Here is a 14,447-nt window from a genome sequence, read left to right as displayed (position 1 = left end):
GAGAATAAAACATGAAATGTCAAGAATAAAGTCAAATGTTGGAAATAAAGCTAAAATGTCAAGCATACAGTTGAAATGCCAAGAATTAAGTCAAAATGATTAGAATACAGTTGAAATGATAAGAGCACATTTAAAATGTCGAGAGTAAAGCCCAAATGTTGAGACTAAAGTTAAAATGTCGAGAATAAAGATTCAATTCGACTTCTCGATATTTCAACTTTCAAAGTTAAATAAATCGGGGGAGAAGAGGATTTTTACTTTGCATTTTGAGCATTAAGTTGAAATATTTGGATTAACGTTTAAATGTCAAGAATAAAGTTGAAATACAACTTTATTTTCAACAACAACAACAACAACAAAAGATCTTCCTCTCCCTCACTGTTTTTCCGTATGCCAGGCCCTGGCACTCCTCTGTAGTCCTGTAGTCCTACCTTTGTGATCCTGATGAGGATTTTTAGCTGGTAGACGTGGAGCTGCTGATCCATGCGTTCAGTGAGCCAGGTCCCCAGCAGGTTCATGGTGGCAGTGTACCATTGCTGAAACACATAAACACAACACTCTCCAGCAAAACACACACTCACACACATACTCAAGACATTGTGACATAAAACTAACCTTTAAAGACACACAGAAACAACTACAACTAAACACATACAGTAAATGACAGTGGCATTAAAGTTCAAGCACCCCCACGAGTGTATTCAAGCATCACTTCAATAAAACCTTTGAGCTGCTTAAATACATGTGTGGCTACAATTCATCTGACCCATGTGTACAGTATATACACCAGTTAACAAAGAGTAATGTCGAGTCTCTGACCCACTCTACAACACAGACATTCTTGCATTTCATGAGTCTGAATCAGCAGTCAATGCAAGTTAAAGGGCTGCATTAATGTAAGAATGAAGTCATGTTTAAAGAAATCTTATCAGCTAAAAAGAATTACAAGCCACAGTAAAGTGTGCTTGTTTGAACAGTTTCTTTTTATCGTGCATTTCAGATTTAAGAGAACAAAAGAACTCTACTGTCTTCATCTAGTGCCTTTAAAGACCCTGAAAACATGGCTTTAAATCTTGCAGAATTCCCTGTAACTTTAATACAGAATGAGTATGTTAAGTTGTTAAAAAACGCATCCTCTAGTATTTTTAATAAATGATTTAATACTCAAAAGCTGAGCTTAGCTGCTTCATCAGGACTGTGTGGATGTGGTTTGATCAGATTTAACAACGGCCCTAGATCTGTAATCACATTTTGATTTGAATCTCACTTAATCTTGCTTTGCACACAGAAGTAAGTGATGTCACCTTTTTCCAACTGAGCTCCGCTTCCCTTAAAACAAGCTAGAAGAGCGCAGATAAAACATCACAGACAGTAATTACTGGTGAGAAAGGACCAGCAGAAAACTGTCTTAATGTTTGCCATTTTGGGAAATGTGCTTATTCACTTTCTGGTCAAGACTTAAATTAGGAGATCAATACCACATGTATATAGATTAAGACTTGTTAAGGTAACAAAATCTACATATCAGGATTTCTAAAGCTCACAAATATTACAAAACTTATTTGTTTATTCTGTCCAAGGAAGAAAACTCAAGGAAGTTTCTGCACTCGGTCAAGAAACAGTCCAGAACATTGACTGTATTTAAGGATGGACGACACTGCAGTTCCCTAAAAGTGAAGCCAAAATATCTCAGTACTGTAGCTCCAGCACTGATCACTATTGTACAGAGTCACCTGTTAATTCTGCTGGGCACATCTGGACCACCGTTTTGATCTGTCCTCCACATGGCTGCATGTCCAGCAACAGCAGTGTTTCAGAAGTGATTCAGCAGCAGAACATTTTGCCCTCCTGAATGTTTACTTGCTCAGATTTTGTTGATTTGGTCTTTTCCTTGCTTTTTGTGCTTCCATTATAGATAAGTGGGCAAAGTTGTTTAATGTGTTTTTCTTTTTTGTCTGTTTTTATGATAGCTAGTCTACACAGGGTCTTTTATATTGAAAACTGACTGGATTCTCTATGGTTTATTCATGTCTGACTTCCTGTCTGATTGAACTGTTTTGTCCAGATTCACGTAGACATCAATAATAGAATTGGTGTGTATTTGAAGCAGAGTGAAGAGCCGCCTCTGGGATGCACTGTGGTGCTGCTGGTGGAATCACAAACCCTGTGGCAGCAGCCATCTTCAGCTGATGTGGTGCAACCATAACATGATGCACATCACCAGCAGAAGATGGCAGGGCTCGTATCTGCAATATTTTGGCTTCATTTTTGCACAGAGGGTGGAGTCACAGACGCACCATCCATCTTTATCTTAAGCCTGTGGTCTGGCACATAATTACCCTGTTAAAAAAAAAAAAAAGAACGAAAGAAAGAAATTAGATATATCGTGTTAATTAAAAGTTTTAGACATATGAGCAGGGGTATTTTGTTACCACTGGACAAAGTAAGGCTAACTGTCCAGTGTTCATGCTAGGTTAAGCTAACTATCACCTCGTCTTCCCATCTAACACTCTACAAGAAAGCGAGTGTTACTTCCCAAAATACTGAACTGTTTCTTTAAGTCTGCATTACTCAAAGTAAGAAGCTAATTGAGAAAACAGGTTTTCAGGGCCTTTAAATATATTAAACACAGAACCTTACCTATCTAAACTCATGCATTACTTAATCTGAGATACTTAAGAATTAAACACGAAAATTTGTCCAATTACAAATTCACCATGATGACGAATTTACACTAATTAAATTATATCTACTAAAATAAGTTTGAACTTCCTTGAATTTGGGCCGTAGTTTTTGTTTCAGTAGATGTTCTCAACACACACGCATACACACAGACGCTGTCGCACTCTGAAGAGCTGAAAAGAGCCATTTTAGAGGAAATGCTCAGAGCACTGACGCTACAGCTACTTGAGGAAAATAATAAAACAGAAGGAAGACATAAAGCGTTGACAAATTTATCTCGTCTCAAACTGTAATTACCCTTTGAAATACTAAAAAAAAATGTTCTCCAAGTCAATATTTTGTAAACGCTGCATGGCCCATCAATTATTAAAGGCAATTACTTAGCCTTTATTTATAATTTATTCAAGTAGAAATGCAGAGCTGCATTTAAATGCCCTACACTGAGGATAGAAAAGTACTACTGCATGTATGGGGAATTGAAATTATAGTTTTGACACGAGTTCATTAGCAAAAGAAAAATAGAATGAGAGTGAGTAAATGGTTAGCAGGCAGGGAGCAGCGGTGCTATTTTCTTGTATCTTTTCTCCACTTTGCTTTGGGTGGCGTTTGTTTCCCAGACTGTTTTACCTTTAAAGTTACAAGAGAACAGCACCCAAGTCTAATAGAAACAGTTGTCATACCTCCAAATCTCAAGAAAAGAAGTCAACTTTAAACATGTGAGTAGGCAGGAACGCAGAGAAGGTTTCTTAGGCCCGAATTTGAAGTGTGAGGATTTGATTTGTTTGGTTGTTGAAGTTTAGTCTTGTTTTGGTCGAGGTTTATATGGATCGAGATTAGGTGAATGGTTGACTTGAGGCCGGATATGCAGATGCCTGTCCACTTCACAGTCGAGTTGAGCGTGCAGTGCATGCAGACCTCGCAGGTGGGTGGGTGGCAGAGTACGTGCTAAGGAAGACTGCTGTATGTGCAAATGAGGCAGAACTCTGAGGAGGAGGGTCATGCTAGAAGATGTACACAGGAAGATTATTTGACTCTAAAATCATGCCAACCAACATAATGTGATAAAACAACGCAACGCAACACTAGAGATAAGTGCCACTTTTTGAATAGAGGAGGCAGCAGGAATGGTGTTAATCAGAAAAGAGGAGATAAAAAGGATTGAAATTAATTAGTGAAAGAAAGAGAGATAAAGTAGAGCCTATATATGCAACATCTAGGAACGTTTGTTTTCACATGCATGCAAATGAATGGATGGAGAAGCATTCAAATGAAAGAGAAAAACATTGACATCCTCGAAGTAAAGAATAGTTTAAAAGGCTAAAACTGAAACATTCACAGCTTGAGAAATCTTCAGAAGAATTCAACATGACAGTGCTGAATAGGATTTTAGGTGCACTTTGGGGCCACACAGAGGACACGAGGGGGGAAAAAACTCCACAGTCGAAAAACTGACAACACAGGAGGAGACAGGGGGAGCCAGTGTGGACCTCAAAGACAGAAGCAGACCCACACGTCACAACAGCATCACTCCTCACTCCAAAATAAGAACCAAAAAAACAAAAAAACAAAAGAAAGAAAAATCATATTTATCTGGCACAAGACTCCCGTGTCTCCAGCCAACACAAAAATATAAAACCAAAGGGAGACTTCTGAGTATCTCTCAGACATTGATATCACTGCCTCACACAACTGAGAATCTGTCAGACACACACACATACACACACACACACACACAGACACCTGTAGAGACACAGGTCTGTACAAATAGTTTCTGAATGACATGAAGCACACAAATCACAGCATTATGTGTCATTCGAATCACACATGGAGGACACATTACTGTCAATGTATCCCGTTTAGGATTATGTTTTTGTAAGACAGTGCTCTCTTCACCCTCTAACACACTGGTTCCCAACCTTTTTGCGGCTTGTGACCTTTTATAGACACGCAATGCCTTCTTATAACCCCTTAACACAGGATGTAAACTTATAATGGCTATGCCTTCTCAAATTGATTCATTTTAGAGTCCTGCAGGCTGTTGCACCAGCTGTGTGTAGAGATGAAATGGTATGAAAATTCTGTATCAAAATTATAGTGAAATTGTCCCAGTTTTATATTGAAAACCTCTCAAAGATTTGTTAGTTGTGAAAATAATTGTGAATTTTTTTCATCCCTAGCTATGTGTAAGTTTAACTTTGTTTAAATGTAATGGAGGAGTTACATTAAACCTTCATAAAAACTAGTTGCACCATATGAATTAGTTATGTAATACAGAGATTGAGCTACCACAAGTGATTTTTTCATTACCAATCAATCTGCCAATATTTTTTTCAACTGAGTTTTTTATCATTTGCTGTATAATTTTTTAGAGAGCTGTTAAATTCTTCTTGCTGTGCTCAAAATTTCTTACATCTTTCTCTGTCCTGACTGCTAACATGATCAACCAGCTTTACTGTCCTACAGCGACATCCAAATCACCAGACGCTGTTTGTCACTCAGCCTGCTCTTCATTATAGACGGGGTTCCTATAGTTTTTGAAGAGTAACATTCAAGCACTTTAAGGAAACATTTTCAGACTCTTGAAGACTTCATTATCGCATCTAAATTGTTATTATAAATGCAAATTAAATTCACAGAACTCCTTTATACCTACAGTAATCAATGTAAATTTTACTTTATTCCACAAGCTGTTCATACTAAGTTTGATATATTATAGTTATTTAATGCTTTCTATGGAGAAAAACACAGCGAGCGATCCAATACATTTAAAATATTTTGTTCATATGAGTGACTGTGTAGATGAGACGCTAGAGTCTGTTGAAAACTGAGCATTTTCAAGGCGTATATTTGAATTCAAGCATATTCCTAACCTTGAAAACATAGCAGTTAAAATTTAGCATTTTCAAAACTTTCAAGACTTTGTGCAATATTTCACTACACACTTAAACAAGTATTTAAAAGAGGACCAAAAGATCTTCAATACACTCAAAAAGAAACAGCGTCAAAGTCTCACGGGAAAGAGAAGCTGACATTTTCACACAATGGTTGATTTTAATCAGAATAATTGCCAATTAATTTTCTGTCACTCGACTAATTGTTTCAGCTGTAAAGATAGAGTCGAGAAAACTACACCGGTACAAGCGTAAATCAATATTTAATTACTGAAATCATAGAGGAGGCAGAAGAAATGTTTGTGCTTTTGTCTTGGAAGAGTTCTTTGTTCATGTTGGTATTATTTATGAATTTACCATCATTTGCATTTGCCATCTATGTGTGATAGAGCCATCCTCACCTGAGTGAAAAAAACATCAGTTCAACAGAGGCAATCTATAAATGATGGTTGTGTTATTAACAAGAAGACAAATACAAATTGTGTTATATATGATTCTACTTCGCAAGAGATAACAGATTATTTCTGTCGTTTTAATTTAACTTTGTGTTTGGTATCTCATAACTTCTGGCTCTCTCTCCCACTTTATCACAATAATTAGCAAGGTAAGACATCACACTCTGCTACAATGTGACTTAGTTAAGATGTAGTCTCAGTTCAGAGGGTGCGATCAAACAAAGCACAAAGCTTAGTATGAAATGACTACTGTCGACTCTAACCAGTACAACAGGCTGCAGGAAGTATTTCACAAGAAAATACTTGAGAAAAATCAGAAAGAAATAACATTATTTTGTGCTGTGGTCCTTTTTTTCTTCTTCTAAATTATCATGTGACCCTTCAGATTTATCTTGCAACCCTTCAGTGGGGTCTTGACCTCCATGTTGGGAAGCAGTGCTCTAACAGACCAAGGGTACTTGACATGTCAGCCTCCAAGTGTGACATCATTATGTCACCCTGGCCCATCCAGCAGTGCATCCTTCACCCAGCATGTTCAGTTCACAGAGAAACTGTGTGGGTGCTCCACTGTGGACTGAGTGTCATTTATTCAGGAGGCTGACATGCTTGACATGGAAAGTGTCTGAAAGCACAGAGTACAGTGGTGAGCTAAAAAATATAAAGTCGGTGTGCTGGCAGGTGATCACTATGGACTGTTCTGTTCTTTCCAGAGAGCACTGCTTCAGATAATCCTTTTTTGAGGATGCTTTTATGGACTCTTTGTAAATAAAAGTTTCCTTTTTTTTTGATACACAAAGGCCCAAAAGCACTGTGGCAATGCACACCAGAATGCAGAGGGCAGCAGCTAAGGTTCAGAGAGAAGAGAGAGAGACAGAAAGATTGAGAGAGAAAAGTCAAGAGGGGTAGAGGAGCAGAAAAGCCTCTTCTGCCAGGTTGAAGTAACATTTCCTGGTCTCAAAATGGGACTTATCCCTCTCTGCCCTGTTGTTTTGCCACATTTTGGAAGGCCCCTCCCTTCTTGTGAGGAGGAGACGGCATCTTACTTACATCAAATAACCTTTCTATATACACCTCCTCATTGACCTTATCACGAAGCATATCCTGAGAGTGGCGCACAAAGGTCACATAGCCGTCAGCCACATCCATTCCAGGTTTCTGTAAAGCAGAAACAGAGCAGAGTCACGGCTCAGTTGAGGAATCACAAAACACCGGCCAATTACTGTAATCACCAAAGGCAGAAGACAGACACTGTTCAGGATTAAGACAAAACATATTTTCTTCAACTGTGTTTGGAAAACACACACAAGCTCATAAACACACGGAGAGGTAGAGTGTTTCTGCACTTACAGGTACATCCACATATTTAGAGGCAGCTTTCACCTGAAATCAAAACAAAGTTTATATAAGACTACTTTAAATAAGATTAGGGTTGGGTATCTTTTTTTTTTTTTTATTCAATACTAGCACAAATAAAATACCTGAGTGCTGATACCAAAACAAGACTTAACTGTTCTTAAGTGTTTTTTCTATTTATAAGAAAAACTTAATCACAAAAAAAAACTAAGACAGGAACTGTCTGATCAAAGAATAAAGTAAAGAATAGCATAAATCTGAGGAGGCAATTAATGCCAGATTTATGTACTACAGTATTCAATGGAAACATTTTGGTCCATAACCAAAGAGTACTGATGTTCGATAATGAGCCCTAAATATTACTGAACAATTCTTAAGCATCAGCTCATTAAGGACAATGAGGCAGTAAAGGACTGAATAAAAAGTAGCTTCGTCTCACCGTGAATGAAAGGAATGAGGAGAAGAGAGTTCCTTCATCGTATCTGGAAATCTTGGCCAACACACCCTCCAGAATGGCAACAAACTGAGAAGCGAGGGAGAGAACGAGATTTGTCCACAATTTAACATTCTTCTTCTGCAGCCATGCTAACAGCACTGCCAACGCCAGTATGCTAACACATGGGACAAGTTACCCTTCAGGCAATACACTGATGTTATATTGATATGAGAACAGATATCATCTTAGATTTTGGATAATGTTATATTGTGATATGACATAATTGTTGCATTTGCATTTTTAAAGGCTGCATTACAGTAAAGTGATGTAATTTTCAGACTGGTCAGACAGACCAGTGCGCAGACACTGTTCTATTATTTGCCTTTACCCACTTAGGCATTGCACTGACATTACTTATGTATTTATCCAAAATTTCTTTTTTTTTCATACTTTGTAAAATCAAAAATAGCTATTCTAGCAATATTGTTACATTATCGAGGTATTTGGACAGCCCTTAACCCCTAAAGCCATACCACCAGCATGGTTAACAATCATAATACTTCAGTTCTTCTCACCACTTGACAAAGTAATACATTAATTGTCACAACTGATACACGGTTGTACCTTTGCAACCAGGAGCTGGATCATGTCTTTCACACTTTCCTCAATCAGCTCGTCTATTTGGGAGTGGAACTGTTTCTGTAAAAACGAGAAGTTATAACAAAACATCAATTTGGCACATCCTTCTTGTAAGTACAAAACTAGCTACTAACTAAACTGGCATTTTGAAACATGTCATCTGTCTCAGGTGAACTTCTCACCTCTTGGCCCATCTCCATTGCGCACAGTTTGGCTGATTGGTCCTTTGCATCCACCATCACGTTGAACATGGTGCATAATGTTGGAGAAATGCGGAAATCTGTGGTCTTGCTGCTCTTTGCCAGCTTGGACTCAAATGCCATCCTAGTGCTGCAATGCAAGTGAAATATTTATACGCACTATAACATAAAATATTCAGTAAAGCGTTCATTCTCAACATTCGGTGCCTCTAAGAATTTCTGTTTCTGTCTGTCTGTCTTCTCTTTGTGCACACACACACACAAACACACACCGCTTGACGCAGTTCTCGATCATGTTGCTCGACATGAGTTTGATGCGGCTCTCAAGGTGTTTGGCAAACTCCTCCTCCGGCCAGTGCAGATCTCTGATGAAGGTCTGGAGGGCATCCAGCTTCCAGAAGAGGTCCTCTGACGTCCCAGAGCCGTTACTGCCATCAACACACACACAAAGAGGTCAGAAGACAAAGGTCACCCGGCTGGAGAACAGGGGCGGGAAAGATGTGGAGGGGGGTTTTGTGGCAGGTGCGGAGGAGGATGCTGCTCCTCCGCACCTGAACACAGCCAGATTTTACTCCGACCATATACTGACTGCTCCATCCAAATCGCAATTCCTGTTTGTTCAGGTGTTTCTGGACAGTCAGTGTATGGGTGAACAGGAGCGGGCAGGGTTTACTGTAACAAATCAATAACCATGCTGCAGAGTATGATTATTGACTGGGATGTGAAGTGGCCACATGCAGGTTAAGTCACTGCAGATACAGCAGCTAGTCACACTGTGTCAAGACAAAGGAGGAGGGAATGGAAAAGTGAGGGAGGGCATGTGAAAAAAAGAAGAAAAAAAGAAGAAGAAGCATTTATGTCAAAAATATATCTCCAAACTAAATAACAGGCCCTCTCTCAACATCCATGTCCCCAGGCTGGTGGTTGGGCCCCCTGGAAGAACTACTAGACAAACCATGCAGACCTTTTAGGGCATCCTGAGTAGAGCTCATTGGCAAAGTGCTGCAGGAAAGATGCAGAGTCGAGAGGGGAGGTGATAAAACGGAGAGGGAGTGAGGTCTGAACACCATCTGCCCAGTCTCTCTGTGCCATCACCTCCAATCCAACCCCATTATCTTCCCTCCCAATCAGACTACTGGCAGGTGGTCAAGGTCAGAGATGAACCTGAGGCCATGAATGATCTACAGTAACACTAAAAAAAAAAAAATCACTAAAGCAAATGTCTGTGGACAACAAGTCAGGGGAGATACATCTTTAGGTTTGGTGTAGAAAGGAGCAAATATTTTCAAATGGGGACATACTGTTTTTCTTTTTTTTTTCTGCACAGTAAATCCCCAAAATAGCCCCAAATATATGTATATATTTTGTTTTGGCCTGTATCTCCACACCTCAGCTCAACAGCATGCATGTTGAGACAAATGAGAGCGTTTCAGCCTCTCATTTTAGAAAGCAGAACCCCATCTACTCTAACACCTCTCAGAGTGCTCTTGGCATGAACATGGATGTAATCATGGAGTAGTTAGTCGTTTTATAATTAAATTTCGTGTAACACTGCATCTCCAGTAGGAGCCACACAAAAGAAATTTCGCTTTACTTCAAAATCGTTTCATTTTTGAATGATTTTCGGGGCATCTTCATACCAAGGCAGTCTCTGCTTGCTTTAATATTTCTAAAGTAAACTAGTTGAATACACACTCAGAGTCATATATAGCAGCCATCCATGACGGGGTAGAAAAGCTAGGCATTTGTGGAAGGTTAACTGATAGTCCTGCTACTGGCACTGGCAGATTTGGTACTTTGGGAATTTGGAGGTTCACATTTGGTAGATTCACATTGGGCAGATTACTTGTTAAACTCCTGCAGAAAAGACAGACAAAAAGAAAAAAAGAATCCATAACAGTGGTGTGGGAGCTGCAGAAAGCCATGTAACACTCATCATAAAAAGTAACGCAAAATCAGAAATTAGGTGAAGACAGAAATGTACAGTAGCACACGTAAACAAGACCGACAGTAATCGTCAAAGACACACATTATACGAAGACCTACAGAGTAAAGAGGGCTGGACTCAGGATGCACACATATATTGTATTAAAAGCAGTGACAGGGAGAAGCAAATAATACTGAAAAGAATAAATAAAGACCAAGAAAAAACCTTCTACCACAATAAATCTTAAATGTAATCTTTGCGATAAATAAAATGCAGAAGCAAAAGTGTGAAAGCCACAACAAATGAGTTATAAACAGCAACACAACAGACTGGAGGCCTTTTGTTTCTGGCAACATGTCAAAGCACACATTATGAAGGTTAGTTCACAAAACAAAACAACGGAAATATTAGGTGTTGCCCTGACCCCAAAGTGTCGGCGAGAACATACATTAGTCAAAGACTATTTTCAGAATAAATAACCTATTTCTCGCACGGAAAAAATAGGTTATCCAGCCCACTCTTGGCTCGTTCTTTAAAAGTGAACCTACAGGAAGCCTGGGTGAACAATACAGCTGCTCTCCCAGATTTCTCAGCCTCCACGCAGTCAGTCTGTCATCTGAATATAAAAGCCCTGCATCTTCAACCAGCCTACAGCCTAGCGATAAAGACGGAGGCTCCTTACTTTACAGGCTCCCAGGACTCTCGATCAAAGCCCTTGTGAATTGACTGTGCGATGGAGGACTCCATCAGATCCACATATCTAACCACCAGAGGAGCATACAGATCCTGAAGGTGTTTGTGGAACTTTCCATTGCACAGGTGATCTGTGCAGAAGAGAGGCAGTGACAGGAAGATATTAGTGTCTCTCTTCAAGCATGAAAATACTTGAAGTGGCTGCAAAACACACGTGGGACGGGAGCTTACAGTCTGTCCGGAGGAAGTCATTGAGCAGCTGGAAGAGGGGGAAGCTGTCCCAGCTCTCAGGGGACTGGATCTCCAGAGCGGCGTCCATGTCGATGGCATAAAGGGCCAAGAAGTTTTCTGCATGCTCCACCATGAGGTCTGTCCACCATGCAAATGCCTAGAGACACAGCATGAGGGAGAGCAAACGGGTGAACGAGGTCTCCAGTTAAGAGATGAGATGAAACAAGGAAGAAAGACAAGGAAGGAAGAAGTGAATAATACATACAACTGGAGCTCTTCAGATCTTAAAAGGAAATACCACTGGATTTGTGTATGCTGTGTGTGTGTGTGTTAATCTATTTTAAAGAAATCTTCTTGCTGAGTGTTAGATGAGAAGATTGATATCACTCACTTAAATATGAAGCTAGAACCAGCTGCTGGTTAGCTTAGCCTAGTATAAAGACTGAAAATGGGGAAACAGTCTGTCCGGTGCTTTAAAAAGGTCTGGTTGCACATATTATCAATCCGGTATCTGGGAAGTTGTTTTCGTGGAACATTTGCATGTGGGGAGGCGAGCACTGACATTAAAAATGGCCAAATCACTGCAAAAGAAGAGGCAGAAGCCGCAAGCTTGTTCACGTTTGTATCGCTAGCAACAAGCATTAGGTTAAGGTAACTTGCCATTTTCAATGTGTAGTTTGCTAGTTTGGAGGTTCTTGATGTTGTTTCTCCTAGTGACAAACATTTTGAAAACCATAACACACAGATGGCAAAAGAGGAGGAGAATACCACCTGAAATAGGCAGCCAGTGGCAGGCTGATACCCACAGTCCACAACCAACAGGTCAGACTAGTTCAAAGGTTAAAAAATCTCGTTCACGATAAAATCACATTTTGGTTTTACAGGGTGTTACATTCTCACATACACTGAGTACAGTGACTTCATTGAGACCACATACCACATACCCATACAAAATATATTTTTTTTAAAAAGATATAACTTCTTACTTAATGGGCTTTAGAAATGTTGGTAAGTGTTTTTTTTTTTTTTTTTAGTTTTGCACATAACCAGGCCTTGTGGTTTCCCCTTGCTCCCAGTAATTATGCTAAGGTAAACTAACCAGTTGCTGGCTATGGCTTCACATTTATCCACCACGCCATCAATCTTTTCAACAAATTCTTGGCAAGAAAGTGAAAGTGTGAACTTCCCAAAATGTTGAAATATTCCTTTAAATTGGGAGCGAGCGATCCTGGAGAAAGATAGTTGATTGTTGAGTCTCATTCCCAGGTAGTCAAATAGTGACTGGCTGCTGCTGGTTGTATTGTTTTCTCAACTATCTTTCTCCAGAATCACTTAACCCACCTTCAAGTACACATTAGATGCCCTCTGTTGATATTTATTCATGTCAGTATTCATGTTTGTCTCATCCCGCATGTGGCTGGGTATTTCCTTTCAAACACTTTTCACAGAAAGGAAAGGACACACCATCATACCTGTCTGGATTGTTAGTGCACTGTGTGTTTGTGTAATTTCCATCACATACTCTTTGATTGAATCCACTGCTCTGATTGATTAGGACTTAAAGACGGGATTAATTGTCAAGTTTATACGTGGCAAAAAGAATCACACATTAGGGTTGCATGTTCGTGCCTTGTTATGTTCATGACAGTATCTATAGATTTAAGGGTGCTTTTCTCATGCAAATGTGGAGCTCCCTGCATGCTTTTCTCTCAAGCTAAGAGATGAGGGGGTCCACCATTCACATCACCGACAAACCCATAGCCCACTAGATGCGAATGTGACTCATGCACATCTTCAACTAGGCACACCAAAGACTGCAGCACACAGCATCTCAAGCGTTGGAGTGCGTCTGGTCCAATTAGTTAAGTGAGTCTAAGATTCAGCTGACCGTTTTCTAGCACAGTCAGGACTTCCCCGCCCTGTGACAGCACAAGTACAGTAGTTGCTTTGCTGGCAGTCTTGGCTTGGCTTATTCGCTCATCATTCAGATTAACATGTTGCCAAGTTTGATATAATGAAGCTCGATCTTTCCAAATTACTCTGCATGCTTTTATTTTTTTTACGATTTTTCAGCTACTTTCCCATTTGGCTCGACCACCACAGCAGCAGTCAGAACCTCACTTACCTGTCTACTTACCTGCCAACATTTAAAAAGCTTGACAGTTCTAGTGTTAGAGAAACAGGCAGCAAACAAAGCTCTTCTCTATCACATTCAAGGAGATACTCTTAATGCGGACAGGGTGAGGGTTATGGGGGAGGACTAAAAGCTTCCAACGGGTGAGGGAGGGGAAAACGCTCAAAGGTAAGCAGGCAGAGAGGCCTCCAACCTTTGATGGAAGTTAAGGGACACATACAGGACCCTGAGAGCCCTAGGCCAGAGCCAGTGTTCAGCCAGTGCTGTATCAATGCAGCCGTGTCAAGGGGGGACCTACATCCTGAGGGAGTGTACTGATGCTGAGGGGGGGGGGGGGGGGACATCATCTACTGGACATGCACAGAGCATTAGAGGAGTTTCTCATTCAGCTTTACTACATACCTCTTTTCCCTGCAGGGACAGTCACCAATCATATGACAGTGAGAACACAGGAAGATGTACAGAGCAATAATGTATTTTTGAGGCATTTCTCTTACAGGGTTTTTTTTTAAAAAAAAACTAAGAGTGGACAGCAGAGAGGGATGGAAGAGGAGAAGCTGGGGGAGTAATGCTTGAACAAGTGCGGACTGTGAAATTAATCGTTGGATGGAGGGGGAAACAAATGTTTATGGTGGATCAAACTTCAAAGGTTCACATGGAGCATACTTTGGGAAATTTACTGGTTCAGCATGCTTGGAGAGAAAGGAAACCTCTTTATGGCCCGATGAACATGCTTTATGGTCACAATTATGTTGTGCAAGCTACAGTGCCTTTGAATTTTTAAACAAGTTTGCTCTCACTTCTAT

General features: G+C 40.0%; 1 protein-coding gene across 8 annotated transcripts in view; it reads right to left on the bottom strand.

The window, feature by feature from the left end:
• The window catches only part of cadpsb (Ca2+-dependent activator protein for secretion b), a 93,577-nt gene that overhangs the window by 1,571 nt on the left and 77,559 nt on the right, over positions 1 to 14,447 (bottom strand). For 5 of the 8 annotated variants that reach the window (XM_084735414.1, XM_084735356.1, XM_084735363.1 and 2 more), the window contains 10 exons: positions 11,508 to 11,664; positions 11,266 to 11,407; positions 10,352 to 10,513; positions 8,929 to 9,084; positions 8,639 to 8,786; positions 8,442 to 8,516; positions 7,821 to 7,904; positions 7,376 to 7,408; positions 7,076 to 7,183; positions 432 to 536 (listed from right to left, as the gene is read on the bottom strand). In XM_084735414.1, the coding sequence (XP_084591540.1) occupies positions 432 to 536; positions 7,076 to 7,183; positions 7,376 to 7,408; positions 7,821 to 7,904; positions 8,442 to 8,516; positions 8,639 to 8,786; positions 8,929 to 9,084; positions 10,352 to 10,513; positions 11,266 to 11,407; positions 11,508 to 11,664 (1,170 nt within the window). The remainder of the gene's footprint in view (positions 1 to 431; positions 537 to 7,075; positions 7,184 to 7,375; positions 7,409 to 7,820; positions 7,905 to 8,441; positions 8,517 to 8,638; positions 8,787 to 8,928; positions 9,085 to 10,351; positions 10,514 to 11,265; positions 11,408 to 11,507; positions 11,665 to 14,447) is intronic. The other 3 variants (XM_084735388.1, XM_084735398.1, XM_084735407.1) reach the window with 1 other exon arrangement.

Source organism: Lutjanus erythropterus, chromosome 2 (assembly GCF_056507025.1).
Source record: "Lutjanus erythropterus isolate fLutEry1 chromosome 2, fLutEry1.hap2, whole genome shotgun sequence".
NCBI lineage: Eukaryota > Metazoa > Chordata > Actinopteri > Lutjaniformes > Lutjanidae > Lutjanus > Lutjanus erythropterus.
The sequence above is the reverse complement of the archived record's forward strand: the minus strand, read 5'-3'. Positions and strand labels throughout refer to the sequence as shown.